The sequence below is a fragment of the Myotis nattereri genome (assembly GCF_964212035.1).
Source record: "Myotis nattereri genome assembly, chromosome: 3".
Classification (NCBI taxonomy): Eukaryota; Metazoa; Chordata; class Mammalia; order Chiroptera; family Vespertilionidae; genus Myotis; species Myotis nattereri.
This window is the reverse complement of record NC_138077.1, coordinates 1149976-1168916: the sequence shown is the minus strand read 5'-3', so window position 1 is coordinate 1168916 and position 18941 is coordinate 1149976. Positions and strand designations below refer to the sequence as shown.

The 18941-nt window shown below is 53.6% G+C and overlaps 1 protein-coding gene across 2 annotated transcripts in view; it reads left to right on the top strand.

The window, feature by feature from the left end:
* SCAF4 (SR-related CTD associated factor 4) overlaps positions 1–18941 on the top strand; it is a gene marked incomplete at its 5' end in the record, with an annotated part of 63089 nt that overhangs the window by 40738 nt on the left and 3410 nt on the right. The window contains 3 exons of one of the 2 annotated variants that reach the window (XM_081088502.1): positions 1598–1763; positions 1847–1933; positions 2134–2259. In XM_081088502.1, the coding sequence (XP_080944628.1) occupies positions 1598–1763; positions 1847–1933; positions 2134–2259 (379 nt within the window). Of the gene's footprint in view, positions 1–1597; positions 1764–1846; positions 1934–2067; positions 2260–18941 lie in introns of both variants that reach the window. The other variant, XM_081088501.1, reaches the window with a different exon arrangement.

Below are 18941 nucleotides of genomic sequence, written 5' to 3'. Positions count from 1 at the left end.
TGTTAATGAAACTAGAATGCGTTCATACTGCCTTCCATCTGCCTAGATTACAGATACCTTACACTAGGGCAGTGATGGCGAACCTATGACGCATGTGTCAGAGGTGACACACGAACTCATTTTTTTTGGTTGATTTTTCTTTGTTAAATGGCATTTAAATATATAAAATAAATATCAAAAATATAAACCTTTGTTTTACTATGGTTGCAAATATCAAAAAAATTTCTATATGTGACACGGCACCAGAGTTAAGTTAGGGTTTTTCAAAATGCTGACACGCCGAGCTCAAAAGGTTCGCCGTCACTGTGTCAGATCTGAGGTGCAAACCCGTTCGTTTCTTCTGTTCTTTTTACTCTCACTTTATTTTCATATCGGATCTTTGTTCTTCATGGACTTAGGCTCTGAGGGAGCTGGATTCATACCCGACAAGCAGCTGTTTCGAGGGAAAGATGTTTGTAAATCTTCGGTTTGGGTGGTGCGGTCATGATTTTTTTTTTAAATAAATTGAGTGCCATTTAACATGAAGGTTAGTCTTAGAGAGTCTGCTGTCCTGTTACTTCAGAGAAAGGGCTGGTTCTGGTAGATGAAAGCTTGAATCCCAGCTCTATTGACCTTGAGCAGATCGCCGACCCCCAAGCACCCCTTCCCTGTCTGAATGTGCAGGTGCCCCCTCCTGGCCTTGGCCTTCCTCCCTCAGAGCGGGTGAGGGCTAAACGAGGCGCGTTCAACACTCGCAGGTTTCCTGTTACCGAATCTCCACAGGAAACCTTTGGTTTAAATTGTAAATAGCTGACCCCGGTTTCCATATGATCCACTAGATTTTTCTCGTCTTTCAGTACCTTCCTTCCTCTGTTTCTTACCGTCAGTCCCCCGGGTGAACCCGCACTAACACAGAGTGGGGTTCCTGGCCTCTTCAGCTGTGATAGTTGACAAGTGGACGTCCTAAGTGGGCACTCTGTGGTCGCCTGTGAGACATGCCCTTCAGAGTAGGTTGTAAATAAGATTCAAGTATGTCAGCATTCATTTAAGAAACTCGACTCATTTCTTAAAATTGTTCATACTTTTTTTAAAAAAAAACAACAGCAAATATTTATTTGTTGGGTGTTTATTAAGTGCCAGGCACTAGCACTTAAAATGCATTAACTCTTCAATCCCCATGAGGATTGAGGTTGGCACTTTCCCATTTTACAGATAAATAATCTGAGGTCTAGAGAGGGTCCGCTTGCTCCGGTCACAGAGCCGGCCCCGCGGTTTGACTGACATCCCATCACTGTGGAATCGGTGGGGGAGCTTTTCGTAGGTTACGTTCTCAGACGTACTGGCGGATCATGGGACATCGTTTCAGCGGGGCACCTTCTGTCGGGCCACAGCCGGCGCTGGGAGGCACAGTGTGGATCTGCTGTCATAAAGCAGAGAGCTCACTGTGTTTCTGTTGTTTGGGGCGGGTACAGATTACCATCTGTTTTCTAATTTACTCGCGTAATAAGAACCAGTTTGGAAACGTCTGTTTTTCCAACGGGGCATTTGCTTTGTCTGCTCGCTGTGTGGAAGGGGGGTGGCTGGATGGGTGGCTTCATCTTTCTTCCTTCTTCTCCAGGTCCCCCCACATCAGCCAGGGCCTCCTGTGGTTGGTGCTCTCCAGCCGCCCGCTTTCACGCCGCCTCTGGGAATTCCGCCGCCGGGCTTCGGTCCTGGCGTTCCTCCGCCGCCGCCGCCTCCACCCTTTTTACGCCCAGGATTCAACCCAATGCATTTACCGCCAGGTACACCAAGTTGTGTGAGAAGTCATTGTTCGTGAGTGTGAGATGAAGTGATGGAGCAAAAGTGACTATTTTTCTCATTCTAGGTTTTCTTCCTCCCGGACCCCCACCTCCTATAACTCCACCCGTGTCCATTCCTCCTCCTCACACTCCACCAATGAGCATCCCAAACTGTAAGCACGCTTCCTCTGTGTCCAGTTCTCCTTGGAGTCGGGAGCGGAGGGAGATGGGTCAGTACTAGGTGTAGACGTGGCCGGGAGAGAATTAGTTGCTCAGCGTCACATGTCGATGTGATTATATCCCTTAGCTACTATCGCTGGTAAAAGCGAAGACCCCACCAAAGACTTACCTATTGGAAATCCCATTCCAACAGTGGTGTCTGGGGCTAGAGGAAACGCCGAGTCTGGTGACGGTGTGAAAATGTACGGCTCTGCCGCGCCGCCCGCTGCGCCCACGAGTCTGCCCACCCCTCCGGTCACCCAGCCTGTCTCGCTTCTGGGTAAGTGCCTTTTTCTATCATCCGTTTTTATTCCTCTCCCAAGTTGTTTTTTTGAGTGTTTTTCTTAAACTGGTAATTTTCGGTAAAATCTTCTCTGAGGCTGCTGTTTGCTTTGAGGAAGATCTCCCTCTTAAATGAATGTGTGCTCTTGGTCTTTACCGAGAGTCGTCTGGAGACAGCCTCTGTGGTGGAATTTTGTCTGTCTATCTTGAATGAACGTTCGGGGCTGCACATCTTTCTTTGGTATCGGAAAGTGATTGATCTCTGGGACGAGGACTTGGTAAAAGTCCAAGATTGGCATAACGCCAGGTGTCCCAGCTTTATAAGAGAGAACATTTCTTTGACAGCGCAGGTTTTTTCCCTGTGTGGACCAGTCTTTATATCTTTAAAAACCCTGGACTTGGTATCACTCTTTGTGGGCTAGCAAAGAACATGGTCTTCGATCCGTGCCAGTAAAGTGGCTTTGCTGTCCGCGTGGCAGGCCCCTCCGTCCCCTCCTACTATGTTCTTTGTGCTCGGCTGACAACGGGACCCCGTGGCTAAGGAAGAGGGTGACACTGTGCACAGCTGGGAGGCCTTGGCCTGGCTTGCTTGAGTCACAAATGGATACATCGTGTCCTTGTCAGACTGACCACCTTCTAATGAATACACTGCTGCCCAGTATAATGAACCCCGACTCTCCCAGTGGGCGGCCACTCCGTCCTCCGGGTCCAGCCCGCGAGCCCTGTGTTCTCGGAGGGGAGGGGTGTGTCCGCATGTGTGCGTCCATCTCGCCTTTAGGAAGGGCGCACTGGCCCTCTGGCGGCGGGGCTGCGGGACGGGTGGTGTTGCAGGACTTCTATCTACTCTGACCTACACCTTTCAGGACTGTTGGGAACTTGCACTTGGTACCTGTACTCATTTATCATTAAAATCCGTTTCTTTTTAAATGGCTTGCTGTCTTCTGGCCTCTCCAAGACTGAGTTTTGGCTGATAATAAACTTGACTTTTATTTCCATTAGCACACAGACTCAGTAATAAATAGTAAGAGAGGATGTGGGATTAAAATTGGTCACAAATACTGTAGCGGTAGTCATCACAATGATGGCAAATGATTTGTTTAATGAGGAGATTGCTCAAGAGGCCTGTGCCCTGGAAGTCATGTAATAGAAGGAACGCTGGACTGGCAGCTGGGAAGTTAACATCTGTGCATCTCAGTTTTGTTATGTTTTGTTTGTTTGTTTTGTTTTCATATTTGTAATAAGATGGTTCATAAGAATCACAGAATCTGAGTTGGATAGACTTTGCTGATCAACCCCTTTCTGCCACCCCCTATCCTGCTGTGATTCTGCGTGAGATGAAATGTTCTAGTCTCGTGCCCATGGATGCTGGGCCCGGAGGCCATTTACAGAAGCATGTGTGCACTCATGCTTCTCTTCTGGGCTTAAAGTTACTGACTGAGCGAGAGGATCGCGTTCTTTCCCAGTCTGACACCCACCACTTTCCAATGCCCTGGAAGCATAAGGAGCCTGCCTCTGGCCTAACCTTTAGGTCTTCAAGATTCTGCTCTTGCCCTGGTGGTTTGGCTCAGAGGAGAGAGCATCAGAATGTGGACCAAAGGGTACCGGGTTCGATTCCAGTGAAGAGCATATACCTCAATTGCAGGCTTCTCTCACATCGATATTTCTGTCTTTCCTTCTCTCTTCCACTCTCCCTAAAAATCAACGGAAAAATACCCTTGGGTGAGGATTAAAAAAAAAAAAAGATTCTGCCCTTTATTTCTTACCGCTACTAAAATGTGTCATTTAAACTCTGCATTCTACATATGAGATAAAACATGGATCAAAAGTTTGGTGCACTTGAAAAATAAAATTAGTAAGCTAAGCATCGCTAGAAAAATAATTTTCTCAGCGTTTATTGTTACCATTCATACCTATTTGGATGTCCATCTGTTCATTCCCCCCCACCACCACCACCATCCTACCCCCCCCCCGCCCCCCTGCCCCCCAGCATCCCCACTGGGACAGACGCTCTAAGAGAAGGGACGTTGGTCGCATCAGCAGGGGGTGGCCTGTCTCCAGGGCCCTGCTCTTTGCACTTTACCCATGTGATCGTTATGTCTTTTCAAACACAGTTTAGAAATTGAAGATGATTCCAAATCTGGAAAGGTTAAAATTTGACATAAAAATGAAAACTTGTTAAAATAAGTAGTTTTTCCTAAAATGCTGTTTCAGTCAGAAGGAAAGCCTCCCATGTCCCTGCAATTGGGAGGCTCCAAAAGACATCCCCTGAGTGTGACCTTCCAGAGAAACGGGGCTTGTAGTGTCTGTTCAGGGAAGGGGAGACTCACCCACGCCGCCCGGTGCTAGAGACAGGTAGGGTCTGCGGGCGCCCAAGGGGCAGCGACAGGCACGGCTGGTCTTTGCCTGATGGTGGACGGCTGGGCCCTAGGTGCTGCACGCTCCTCTGTGCCCTCCTGTCCTTTCATGAGAATGGAAAGAAGTAGGTGCTGTGCCAGAAAATTAATCCTAGGAATAAGTCACGTGATGCTCACTGCAGTCCTGCGTGGGAAAGGAGAATAAAGACGACAAGCCGCGTGTTGGGATGACGTCGGGGGGCGATGAATGTACGTAAAACCACTAACATCGGGGGGTGGCATGGGCAATACTGCGAACCCTCATGGGATGCTGCTCTGCAGCCCTAAAGTCCTTTCCTTTACCTGTGACTCGTGTACCTGCTGCATGTCTGGCAAAGTGGACACACTTTTTAGGGCAGTGGTTCTCAACCTTCTGGCCCTTTAAATACAGTTCCTCATGTGGTGACCCAACCATAAAATTATTTTCGTTGCTACTTCATAACTGTCATGTTGCTACTGTTATGAATCGTCATGTAAATATCTGATCTGCAGGATGGTCTTAGGCGACCCCTGTGAAAGGTCATTCGACTGCCAAAGGGGTCGTGACCCACAGGTTGAGAACTGCTGTTTTAGGGGATGGGCATGTGTCTTACTTGGTTGCCGCAGGTGGTTTTCGGTGAACTGGGTCAGACGGCAGGTTCCCACGCACAGTGTTGCCGTTCCGGCCGCTGGCTCCCTGAGAAAGTGTGTGTGTTGGTAGTAGCACAGCCTGATGACTTGTATTCTTCCCAGTAATGACGCTCGAGTCATTTTACAGTGACGGTGAATGTATCACTGAGAGGCCTAACTAACCAGGGTCTTAACTTCTGAAATAGAGCAGCAGCAGCTGTAAGCAGCAGGGGCCAGGCAGATGGTCCACAGGCCTCCCCCAGTCTGCGGGGGACCTGATTCCCTGGCGAGAGGCAGTGGTGCTTTGTGGGTGGTTTGGCTTGAAGGATTTCTGACCATCAGACTTACACATGGTGTTAGTTTGGGACCATGGCTGCCTGCTTGGGCGGGGGGCGGAGGGGGGTTGCCCACAAGGCCGCATGGTGGAGAACTGAACCTCCATCTTTTAAGAGTCTGAATGTTTTGGTAACTGGCAATCTGAAAATATAGAAGTATTTGGTACACAGTAATGTAATAATTCATTATGACTAACTTAAAGAAATTCATTCTTAGTCCTCACGGTTCATGGCAGCTAGTGAACAGCTGGTTCAGTGAGAGCTGGGGCTAAGCCTAGTGGTGCTGGCCAGTTAGAGGAATGTGAAGGATGATGGCAGTGAGTTCATTCTCTTTACTGTGTACGTGTCAATGTTTACTTTTGTGTAACATGTATCTATAATGTTGTGTACAGCATATTTTTATTAAAAAGTTCACTGTAAATGTGAAATTTGGGTTACTGTGGTGTTCCAAACAATAAAAAACATGCAAAAAAAGTTTGTTTGTGTTACATATCTCTACTGTTACCAATATATGTAAAATGTCTTTTCAAGGAAAAATTACTCGAAGGTGGACTCGTTCCCTTGGTGGAAAATTAAAGCCTCTTTTCCTGCCACATGCGTTTAATGATGAATATACAGAGTCTCCCCAGCTTTGTTGCCCTGCTGTGGGTGGTGGTGGCATTGACACATTAAGAACTGGGTATTTGTGGGACTGCTTCCTACTCACCCATCATTTTGTTACCAAAGAATTAAAGCAGAAGGCAGAGCTGGGTGGGCGCAGCCCAGGGCCCGATGTGGGCAGGCTTGCGGTCTCATGCTCTCGCGTGGCCGCATTGAGCACAGGGGTTGATATTTTCCCATTTGGACACTTGAAGGAATTACGTGGACAGAATTGGTTTGCAAATTGTTATACTTAAACAGCTGTGTTTGCTTTATTGCAATCCTATCTAATAATAGAGAAACATGGTAATTAACCGTAACTTCGCTACCCTTCCCATTGGCTAATCAGCGAGATATGCAAATTAATTGCCAGCCAAGATGGCGGCCGGCAGCCAGGCAGCTGAAGCGAACATGAGCTTTGCTTGCTCCAGTGATGGAGGAAGCCAAGGTTCCCTCGCCTGCCTCAGCCCAGGTCTGAGCTCCAGATGCAACAATGTTACAATTATAGAACCTAAACAAACCCCAGGTACCTGCTTTCAGCCAGCACGGCCTCAGAGCTTAGAGCGGCCAGTGATGGCAACAGAGTTTTAATTATAGAATCTAAACAAACCCAGATACCTGCTTTCAGCCAGCCGTGGCCTCAGAGCTGGAGCCGGCTCTCAGCTTCAGTGACAGCTATAGAAGGTAAATAATTCCCAGAATAAAAAGGAAAAAGGAGAGGCTGGGAGCTTCAGTCGCCCACCAGCCTGAAAACAGCCCTCAGCCCCTCACCCAGACTGGCCAGGCACCCCAGTGGGGACCCCCACCCTGAAGGAGGTGTGACCAGCTGCAAACAGCCATTAGTCCGTCATCCAGGCTGGACAGGCATCCCAGTGGGGACCCCCACCCGGAAGGGGGTGTGACCAGCTGCAAACAGCCATCATCCCCTCATCCAGGCTGGCCAGCTACCCAAGCGGGACCCCCACCCTGATCCAGGACACCCTTCAGGGCAAGCCAGCTGGCCCCCACCCATGCACCAGGCCTCTATCCTATATAGTATACGGGTAATATGCAAACTGACCCTAACAACAGAAGGACTGGGAATGACTGACCACTATGACACACACTGACCACCAGGGCGCAGACGCTCAATGCAGAAGCTGCCCTCTGGTGGTCAGGGCGCTCTCACATGGGAGGGGCTCTGCTCAGCCACAAGCCAGGCTGATAGCTGCCAGTACAGTGGTGGTGGTGGGAGCCTCTCCTGCCTCCTCAGCAGCACTAAGGATGTCCAGCTGCAGTTTAGTCCTGCTCCCCGCTGGCAAGTAGACATCCCCCGAGGGCTGCCGGGCTGCCAGAGGGATGTCTGATGGCCATCGTAGGCCCAATCCCATGGGCCTAAGCCAGCAGGTGGTCATCCCCTGAGGGGTCCCAGACTGCAAGAGGGCACAGGCCGGGCTGAGGGACACCTCCCCCCCCCCCGAATGCACAAATTTTTGTGCACCGGGCCTCTAGTCTACACTAATAAAAGAGAAAGATGCAAATGGACCATACCTTCATGACACCCACCAGCCAATCAGGTGTGGCTATGCAAATTAACCCAACAAAGATGGTGGGTTAATTTGCATATGCAGCCACTCCGGGCCAGAGTGAAGGTGGTGCCACCAGCCAGGGGAAGGAAGGCCCATTCTTGCATGAATCTTCATGCATCGGGCCTCTAGTCTATTATAGCTATTAAAACTGCCTAAAAGGTAAATAATTTTATCACTGACTTCTGTAGCTAACTTTAAAATTGGTATTTGATTTGTAGTGGTTTTACTTAGATTTCTGTGCCCAGAATTTTCTTATAGTTACTAATTTTGAACATTTGAATCAGAACATTAAAGCACGAATATACTAGTGAGAATAACTTAAAAGGAAATGAAGACGTGCCCAGAACGTTTTTTTAATGATAACATGGAATTTTCTAAATGTAATTTTTGCATTTTACTAGTTTTTCTTGTGAATTTTGCTGTGATGTTTGGTTCTATTAAAGTGTCAGCTAGAGGCCCTACCAGGTGCTGGATTGGCACCAACAGAAGCGCATGGGCGACCCGAGAAAGGCGCTTCCCCTTGGGGAGCTTTCGGTGTGCGTCCTGCCCCATCGGTGTGAGGTGTGGGACAGCTCCCCTTGCTCATCGCAGAGCTTTCCACTCAGTGTCGCCGTCCTCACAGGCCTTGACAGCACTTGTTCCACAGCAGGCCCTCGCGTGGGCACGGGTTTATGCACGAGCACACTGCCTTTTCTCGTGAGGGGAAGCCCTTCAAACAGGACAAACCCGGGGGAGGGGTCCTGTGCATACCTGTGTGCCCACGTTCACCTCTGGAGCAGGCCTGGGCCCGGGAGGCGGGGGTGGGGGGGGCGGGGGGGGGAGCAGGGGCTGGCGGCTTTGTTAGACGGCTGTTGCCGTGAAGAACTTCAGGTAAGATTTGTTTTGCCCGCTGACAGTGAAAACAGCCATCCAGGGGTGGGTTCACTGTATACGTCAAGCTTCTTCGTTCTGGTGGCACAGCTCTTCCATTGAAGTCAGAGCGGTGATGCTTTGCTGATCATCGTAAGTAGCGATTACTGCAGTGGGATTCCAGAAAACAGCGCAGTGAGCACAGGGGGATGAGCAGACAAAACCTGTCGCACATTATTTCTTACAAAACCCGAGTCATTTTAAAGTGATAATAGTCTTGGATTTCTCTTTGACATTCTGCTTCTCATGCATTAGATTTTAATCAGTAGTGTACCTTATGCTAAAAATAGATCTCAGTATACTGCATTATAATTATCGAAAACTCAAATTTCTCTTAAAAATTTAACATTCTAAGGACAATCTAAACAATAATCTCATATAATCTAAAATGTGCTTTAATTCTTTAAAATTTAGCTCCTTATTCTTCTGTCTGTGCCTTCTATAGAAATGCCTGGGAGTCAGATATGCCTTAAACGTATTAATTGGTAAATCCAGGCAAAGAAGGCGACACATGGGTTGTACTGTTTCCGACTTCTGAAGTGCGGAGTGAAGGGCACGGATGAGCCCACAGCCTGACCCGGGATCTCCGGGCCTCGGGGGAGAGCGGGCAATTCTGTGTTAGGTTCGTGCGAAATGCCACGTGTCATTCTGTTGGATCAACTCAGAACAGGGGGCGCTGCCGCCGGGCCAGCCCAGGGGCTGTGAGGAGCACGCAGCCTTTCCCGGCCCAGGCCTTGCGGGGCTGTGGGGGGCCTTGCTGCCCTGGGCGAGGCCTTCCCCTCGAGCTGGGTCGTTGCCTCCACAACCGTCCATGGCACACTCAGTGCGTACCTGTCACCACCTGTCGTGGGCCGGCCACGGCCTGTCTCCTGGAGCCGTGGTCCCGGAGGGATGTGGGTGACCAGTCCGTCAGTCCCTTCACCGGAGATGACGATGTGAGGAGAGGGCAGCAGGGAGCCGTCGGTGGGACGCTGTTTTACACGGTGGGTGCGGAGGGATGTGGGGACACGATAGAGGGACGAGCCTGCTGAACATGGGGAGGGTTTGGGGTAGAGAAGCAGCAGAGGCCTGATGGAGAAGGCGCTCGGCTTGTCTGAGGGGCCATAGCGGCAGTGAGGCTGGGGGCGGGGGGCGGGTGGGGCGCCGAGTTTAGAAAAGGGGCCGAGGACCTGGCTGCGGGTGTGGGGGGAAGCCAGGGTTTGAGCAGGGTCACCCCTTCGGCATTTAAAGGTTCCCGTGGCTGTTAATGGAAAACAGGCCGGCGAGGCGGAAAGCGCGTAGAGACCAGTGTGGACGCTGTAGTCGAGGTGGAGACTCACGGGGGCGCAGTGAGGCGGTGGGTGTTGGGTCTGAATTTATTTTGAAGATGGGGCCGTACAATCGCTCATAACTTAAATACAGGGCGAGAGAGGAGTCACCAGGGTTCCTGGCTGAGGAGCTGGTAGGGTGTCGGTGCCCCTCCGGGAGGGGCAGGAATGGGGGAGCCGTGGGTGTCTGAGGGTAGCAGGTTCCAGTGCCGGGTGGTGTGCCGGGTGCTCGGGCACATGGTGAGGGACCCCCGTAATCCAGTGTGGCCAGCACAGCCCTGGCCGCACGGCCGCCTGCGGGGCTGGTGGCGGCAGGGCAGGGAGTGCAGCGCTGTGCGCAGTTGGAGCCACTGAGCGCGGACACGGGCTCGGCAGGGGGCAGGGGGCAGGGGCCGAGCAGAGAGCCCCGGGTCGGGTCGGAGGGAGCTCAGCTGTTGGGCCAAAGGGTGACGGACAGCGGGTTGAGCGGGAGGAGTCTGGGCGACCTTAAGGGGGTTTCCCTGGCGTGCTGGCCCCAGAGCCCCATTATGGAGAGGCCAGGGGCGCCAAGATGAAGAGACGAGGCGGGTCAGGGCTTCTGAGGTCTGTGTATGGGGACGGAGAGGGCGGTTGCTGAAGGGAGAAGCAGGCGAGGGAGTTTCAGTTCGCACATCTAGGAGGGGGGTGAGCTGACCGTCTCTGTGATTGGAAACCCGTGGAGGGAATTTCTGGTGCAGGAGAGAAACACTTGCCGGTTGATGGCTCACTTGGGTGAGAGGGTTGGGACTCGGGTTTGAATAGAGGGCTCACCCTTTAGAGCGCATGCGTGCTCCTAGGCCCGTGGTCGGCAAACCGCAGCTCGCGAGCCACATGCGGCTCTTTGGCCCCTTGAGTGTGGCTCTTCCTAAGCCTTAGGAGTACCCTAATTAAGTGAATAACAATGTACCTATCTATATAGTTTAAGTTTAAAAAATTTGTCTCTCAAAAGAAGTTTCAGTCGCTGTACTGTTGATATTTGGCTCTGTGGACTGACGAGTTTGCCGACCACTGGCCTGGGCGGAAGGGGTGACGGAGACGCGGCGGGGGCGTTGGTAGGGGGTGAGAGTCTTCCTATAGTCTTTATTCTTCTCATGATAAACTAACTGGGATGAAGTGCGGTGTGTCCATAGAATGGATGTGACTTGGTAATGAGAGGGGAACTGGGGCCTCGGAGACCCTGTGGGTTCGGTTGCAGACACCACAACACAGCAGCCAGCGCGGCAGAGGGAGCCTGGGTGTGAAGGGCGTTCACCCTGTGCCCTAGGCTCCTGAGTGCGAGCATGACGTCTAAGGCAGTGGTTCTCAACCTTCTGGCCCTTTAAATACAGTCCCTCATGTGGTGACCCAACCATAAAACAATTTTCGTTGCTACTTCATCACTGTCATGTTGCTACTGTTACGAATCGTCATGTAAATATCTGATCTGCAGGATGGTCTTAGGCGGCCCCTGTGAAAGGGTCGTTTGACCCCCAAAGGGGTCGTGACCCGCAGGTTGAGAACCACTGGTCTAAAGGACCGTGCATGCCCTAACGACATCGCTTTCTCTCCAAAAACGCTAACCCTCGCCGGGGGCTTCAGGGAGTCGTGGTCTTGCGGGGGGAGGGTCTCGCCTCGGTGGGCTGGCAGCTGACTCCGTGGCAATTTCTTAAGACGACAGTGAAGTTTGCCTCATCAGTTGACCTGTTTTTCAAAGTTTGAATCAACCCCGAGATCCTCACACTGTTCGATCAACAGCAGCAGGAGCACCCTGAGGCCTCACGGTCGTCCTGACCGTCTCCGCTGGCAACCCCTGGGCTCCCCCGTGAGCACCACCTCCGTTCCGTGGTGCGAGGCAGCGGTCAGTCCGGGCTCTGGCTCCACTTCTGACTCTGGGTCTCCCCCACTGTCCCCCCACAGCTGCCGTCACTTCTCACTGACTACCCCTCGCGGTCATCCTGGGGGGCTGGGAGCAGCCTCTTTCCGAGCCCCTGACTCTGGGTCTCCCCCACTGTCCCCCCACAGCTGCCGTCACTTCTCACTGAGGTCTTGACCCCTCGCGGTCATCCTGGGGGGCTGTAGCAGCCTCTTTCCGAGCCCCTCGCGCTGGGACCTGCCCGCTCCCTTGCACATGTTCTTACTGGAATGGTGAGTCCTTCCAGAAGGCTTTCCCTGGGCCTTGCCCAGACCCGCCGGGCTGGAGTCTTACAAACCGTATTTCTTAGCTAAGAGTCCTGAGAGTAGAAGCACTCCTGACTCGGGGGCAGCAGGTTGGACGTTCGCGGGCAGGAGGGCAGCCGCATCTCCTGGGACTCCCTCCGAGCTGGGTGGCCAGGTGCGCGTCGGGGAGTGGGGGCCTTTGAGAGGAATCTCCTGGGCAGGAGGCCCCAAGAGGGGCTTTGAGTGCTTCTAACCGGGTGGGGGCAGACTGTAGAGCTGTCCTCAGTGTGTCCTGCCTGGTGAGAGGGAGCCCCAGGGCCCTGGGCTGCAGGTGGTAGGTAGGTGGGCATCGGCTTCAACGCCAAGTCACAGCTGCGTGAGCCCTCGCCCGGTCAGCCGGTCCTTTGGCCTTTGAATTCCAGCATTGACCTCTCGAGCTATGAAGGTCACAGGTGGCATCTTCCATGTGAGGCTGTTCCATCTGCAGTGGAATCTGCTTCATGCGCTCATAGCGGGTCTCCTGGGCGACCTGCCGCAGCTGCTCCGCCTGCTCTCTGTATGGAGGCGGCTTCTTTCCTTAACCCTCAGCCCAGCCCTGCCAGCGGCACCTTCTCCCTGCAGCCTCCTCGCCTCTCAGCCTCCGCAGCCGTGAGGAGAGCGCGGCCTGGCCCTGGGCTGGGCTTGGGGCGGGGGGAGCTGGGGCTGGCGTGGTCCTCTGCCCCGCAGCAGCGGTGGCCGCTTCACTTCTCCCCTTCGTGCCCGCGAGCCCGTCCCCTCTGCCTGCACAGCTGGCTGTTCGCGGCCAGAAGCCCAGCTCACGGCCACCTCGGCGCCAGTGTGCTTTCCTTGCGACGCTCACCGTTTCCCACTTCGGAGATGTGCGGCTCTTCCCTGTCACTCCAGCTCGAGAGGCCACTGTGGGGCTGCTCATGGGCACAGCGTAGTGATCGCTGTCTCGGGGACGAGGGAGGCCTGAGGAGAGGGAGGGAGCGGTAGGGAGCCGGTCGGTGAAGCAGCCAGAACACCCAACATGTATGGGTTATGTTCATTGTCTATTTTTTTAAATATATTTTTATTGGTTTCAGAGAGGAAGGGAGAGGGAGAGGGAGAGATAGAAACATAAATGATGAGAATCATGGATCAGTTGCCTCCTGCACGTCTCGTACTGGGGATGGAGCCTGAAACCTGGGCATGTGTTCTGACCGGGAATCGAACCCAGGTCCCTTCAGTCCACAGGCCGACGCTCTGTCTACTGAGCCACACCAGCTTAGGCTGTTCACTGTCTTAATGGGCGCTATTTGGATGTTCCAAAACAATTATAATAGTAACATCAAGGGTCATAGATCCCCAGGATTAATAATGAAAGGGTTTGAAATATCAATATCGCAAGGTTACCAACATGTGATACAGACACAAAGTGAGCAAATGCAGGTGGGAAATGGTGCTGACAGACTTGATTGATGCGGGGCCGTCACAAACCTTCAGTTTGGGCAACAAAAAAGGCAATAGCTGCAAAGTGTAATAAAGAAAGGTGTGCCTGTGTGTGCCTGTGTGCCACGCTGCGCCTGTGTGCCACGCTGCGCCTGTGTGCCGTGCTGCGCCTGTGTGCCGTGCTGCGCCTGTGTGCCGTGCTGCGCCTGTGTCGCGCGGTGCCTGTGTGCCGTGCGGTGCCTGTGTGCCGTGCGGTGCCTGTGTGCCGTGCTGTGCCTGTGCCATGCGGTGCCTGTGTGCCTCTGTGCCGTGCTGTGCCTGTGTGCCGTGCGGTGCCTGTGCCGTGCTGTGCCTGTGTGCCGTGCGGTGCCTGTGCCACGCCGTGCCTGTGCCATGCTGTGCCTGTGTGCCATGCTGTGCCTGTGTGCCGTGCGGTGCCTGTGTGCCGTGCGGTGCCTGTGTGCCGGGCTGCGCCTGTGCACCATGCTGTGCCTGTGCCGTGCTGTGCCTGTGTGCCGTGCGGTGCCTGTGTGCCGTGCTGTGCCTGTGCCGTGCTGTGCCTGTGCCGTGCTGTGCCTGTGCCACGCTGTGCCTGTGCTATGCTGTGCCTATGTGCCACGTGGTGCTGTGGTTGACCTGTCACCAAGGACGGCACTAGGATTCCGTTCACATCTGTGTCCGCAGCACGCAAGTCCCTCCAGACACAACATGTGGCTGCTGGCCGCGGGGACGGGGGGGCGGTTGTGCATGGATGGACACTGGGTTTGCAGGGCGGGGGGTTGATGAAAATGTTCCCAAGTTGTTAGTGGTGGTTACCCAACTTCAAATAGCCAAACCCATTGAATTGTGCACCCCACATGGGTGATCTTGGGCTCTTGAGTTTTATAGAACTAGAGGCTCGGTGCACAAAAATTAGTGCACTCAAGGGGGTTCACCTCAGCCCAGCCTGCGCCCATTCACAGTCCAGGACCCCTTGGGGGATGTCCACCTGTCGACTTAGGCCCAGTCCCTGGGGGATCAGGCCTAAGCTTGCAGTCAGACATCCTTCTGGCAGCCAGGGAGCCCTCGGAGGATGTCTGACTAAAGGCTTAGGCCCCCAAGGGATCGGGTCTAAACTGTTAGTTGGACATTCTTAGTGCTGCCACGGAGGTGGGAGAGGCTCCTGCCACCACCACTGCACTGGCCAGCCATGAGCCAGCTTCTGGCTGAGTGGCACTCCCCGTATGGAAGTGCACTGACCACCAGGGGGCAGCTCCTGCATTGAGCATCTGCCCCCTGGTGGCCAGTGCGCTTCATAGCAACCAGTCATTCTGCCGTTCAGTCAATGTGCATATTAGCCTTTTATTATTATTATTATATAGGACTAGGGGCCCGGTGCACGAAATTCGTGCACTGGGTGTGTGTGGGGGGGGGGAGAGTGTCCCTCAGCCCAGCCTGCCCCCTCTCACATACTGGGAGCCCTCAGGCGTTGACCCCCATCACCCTCCGATCGCCTGATCGGCCCCTTGCCCAGGCCTGACGCCTCCGCCAGAGGTGTCAGGCTTGGACAGGGGACCCCCATCTCCCCCCGATCACTGGCTCAGGGCCCCGCCCAGGCCTGAGGCCTCTGGCCCAGGAATTGTGCCTGGGCAGGGGACCCCCATCTCCCTCTGATCTCTTGCTCCACCCCCCGCCCAAGCCTGACGCCTCTGACCCAGGCTTCAGGCCTGGACAAGGGGACCATCATATCCCCCCCAATCCCCAGCTCCGCCCCCCACCCAGGCCTGATGCCTCAGCCAGAGGAGTTGACCCTCATCACCCTCCGATCACCAATCACCGGATCGGCCCCTTGACCAGGTCTGAGGCCTCCGGCAGAGGTGTCAGGCCTGGGCAGGGGACCCCCAGCTCCCCGCGGTTGCAGGCTCCGCCCCTGCCCAGGCCTGACACCTCTGGCCTAGGCGTCCGGCCCGGGCAGCGGGGACCTGCAGTGGCATCGGGGGGCGCCGCGATCGTGGGCTTTGCTTTAGGCCCAGGCAAGGGACCCCTAGCTCCTGGGACTGCCAGCTTCGACCGTGCCCAGCTCCCATCGCTGGCTCCACCCCTACTTCCTGCTATCACTGGCCAGGGCGGCAAAGGCGCCTGATTCTCCGATCATGGCTGGGGGGCAGGGCAAAGGCGGCCCCAGGGCTGCCTTTGCCCTGCCCCCCAGCTCTTAGCTCCCCCCTGGGTTTCAGATCACTGTCAGTGGCAGGGGGCTTCTTCCTGCTTTCCCTTTCGCCTCCCTGCATTGTGCCTACATATGCAAATTAGCCGCCGTCTTGTTGGCAGTTAACTGCCAATCTTAGTTGGCAGTTAACTGCCAATCTTAGTTGGCAGTTAATTTGCATATAGCCCTGATTAGCCAATGAAAAAGGTATCGCCGTACGCCAATTACCATTTTTCTCTTTTATTAGTGTAGATTATATAGGATGTCCCTATCTCTCCCCTTTTGCCCCCTCTACCCAGCTCTTGCCTCCCTCCACTTCTCGCTGGCCATCACCATACTGTTGTCTGTGTCCATGGGTTGTGCATATATTTTCTTTGGCTAATCCCTTCTTTAAATTCACTTCTTTAAATTTTTATTTTCAGATAATTACTATTATGTATTTTCTATTATATCATTTAGAATTAAGATATTTTTTAATTGAACCCTTATAAATTTTAGCACAATTTAATAAATTATGCTAGAAGCAATTAGGAGATTTTTCATGTGATGCATACACATTTCAATTAATATTTTATTAATTTTTAATTTTTAAGTATTTTAATTTGAAATAATTTTATATATGTAAAAAAAACCTGTAAAATACCACAGCATATTATATGTACACTTCACCCAATTTCATAGGTGTTAATAATTTAAACATAACCATTATACAACTAACAAAATCTGAAATATATTTCTCTTACAATCTCTTTAATGTTACTTAGTCCATTTACTTTGTTTTTGTTAATCTTCACCCAAGGATATTTTTCCATTGAATTTTAGAGAGTGAAGGGAAAGGGACAGACACATTGATTGGTTGCCTCCTGCACATGCTTTGATAGGGACTGGGGATCAAGCCAGCAACTGAGGTACATGCCCTTGACTGGAATCGAACCTGGGACCCTTCAGGGCTAATGCTCTATCCACTGAGCAAAGCAAGCTGCAGCTTAATTCATTTACTTTTAATCTCTCTCTGTCTTTGTATTTAAAGTGGGTTTTGTTTTTGATTCACCCTCATAATCTGCCTTTTAATTGGTGCATTTATGCCACTGACTTTCAGAGTATTTACTGATAGAGTTACTACGATATCAGGCGGCTTCTGGAGCTTCTGGGGCGGGTGTGCCTTGCCGCCCTGGGACCCGCCGATGACGGGGTCCCGGGGCAACAAGGCACAGCCAGCTGCTGGGGCTTCTGGGGCGGGCCTGCCCTGGATGGTGGCTTGCGCTGTCCCGCCCTGCCTGCAGTATGCAAGTTAGCTGCCATCTTTGTTGGCGGTTAATTTGCATATTGTGCTGATTAGCCCATGGGAGGCGTAGCGAAGGTACGGTCAATGACCTTGTTTGTCTATTATTAGATAGGATATGAGCTCGTTCAGAATCGATGGGCTTGAGGAGCAATGTGAAGTGGATATTAGGGTGGCTGGCCAGGACGAAGGGGCGCGCGGGCACAGCTTAGGGGGAAGAGTTGCATGTCGACAAGCGGGCTGTGGTGAGGGAGACCGGGCTCCGCAGGTAAGGGGGCAGCTTGAAGGCGTTGGGGACCCGGTGGACTGAAGATGGCTCCGGGAGGGGTCCGACGGGTTGAAGATGAGGATTTGGAAACAATGTAGTTCTTTGTAGCAAAGGAGCCGGGACTCCTGGAGGCCACGGAGGACAGGACAGGGCCGCCCTGCCCTTCCCACTGCCCTCTGGCTGCCTTGCTGCCTGGCCTCCCCCTCCCTCCCCCTTTCACGGAGCCAGACCTGGCTTTTCTCAGACCTCCCCCTTGAGTGTGCGTCCTCTGGAAGGGTGCGGGGGTCCCTCCACATATCCAGTTGGAACCTAGGACGGTGCTGCCTCCCTGACCACGCGCTTGGGGGGCCCCTCCTCACAGCTGTCGCCCTGGTTTGCACTGTGAGGTCTCCAGGGTCATACCGGCCGCCGGCCCCCTGGCGCCCACTCACTCCCGTGATTCTGACCAGCTCTGCTCGGACAGCAGTGACCGCCCCTGGATGTCTCCTGAGATGGCCCTTTCTGGCTCCTCATAGGAAATGCCAGCGAAGTCTCGGTTGTTCAGGTTAAACTCCAGTGTGTTTCCTAGGCTGGGGCTGGAGCACGCACACCCCGCCCTGAGCCCTTCAGTTAGAAAGGGCCCGACCCTAGCCCTCTCCGCTCCCTGTTTCCGGGGTAGCAGGGACTTCCCTTCGCGCTCTAGGTTCGCACAGGAACCCCTCTCTCCAGGCGTTGCCCCCGCGTCGCAGGCTCTCTGTGTGGCACCTGGCACCTTTCTCATAGCGCGGTTCCTCCCTGGGTCCCCGCAGTGCTCGGGTGCCGTCTTCCACGCAGAGCTGTGCCCCGAGTCCCCCAGTCCTGTGGGCCTGCCCCTGCGCGTCCGAGATCCTCACCTCCTCTTCCTCGTGAGCCCACTTGCCCTCCATCACCCTCCCACCGTGCTCACCCGAAACTCCTAGAAGACCCTTCACCGGTGAGCATAGGGCCCTCCTGCAGAGCCTTGTGCAGGGTCCTGCTCCTGTGGCTGGGAGACCGCCCTGCCCGCCCTCACCTGCCCCCCCGTCACCCTTTTAAAGTCCCTGGTATTGCAGCTTGCGTCCATCCTTGCCGCCTGTGCAGCAAAGCTCATCTGTGGTCATCACACACTCCGGCTGCCTCGCTGACTCCAGCTCTGTCCCCGCTGTGCGGCCTGTGTGCCGGTGCCCTCCCAGCCACCTCAGTCCCGTTGTCACCTTCTGGCTGCTTCCCCGCGGCCGTGTCCTGCCCCCTGAAGGGGAAGGCCGTGCGTGTTTCTCTCTGTCCCAGCGCATGAACCTCCCTGAGGGGAGGCTCGGACGTGCATGTGAAAGCCAACTTGTGCCTTAAGGACACTGGCCAGTGGGCCTGTGCGCATGTCCAGGTCAAACGCATCGGTGCTTTGAACGCCTTGTGCGCCGGCGCCCGCTCTCCCCGTTGGTGCGCAGTGAGGCCAGCTTTCCTAATAAACACACGAGAGATTCCGCGAGCTGCCTATCAGGGGCCTGCACCACCTGATACACCTTTACATGAAATACAGCTCTTACTGTGAAAGCAACACATGCCCACTGCACACACAGAAAAGCAGGTAAGAAGTTTTCTGTGG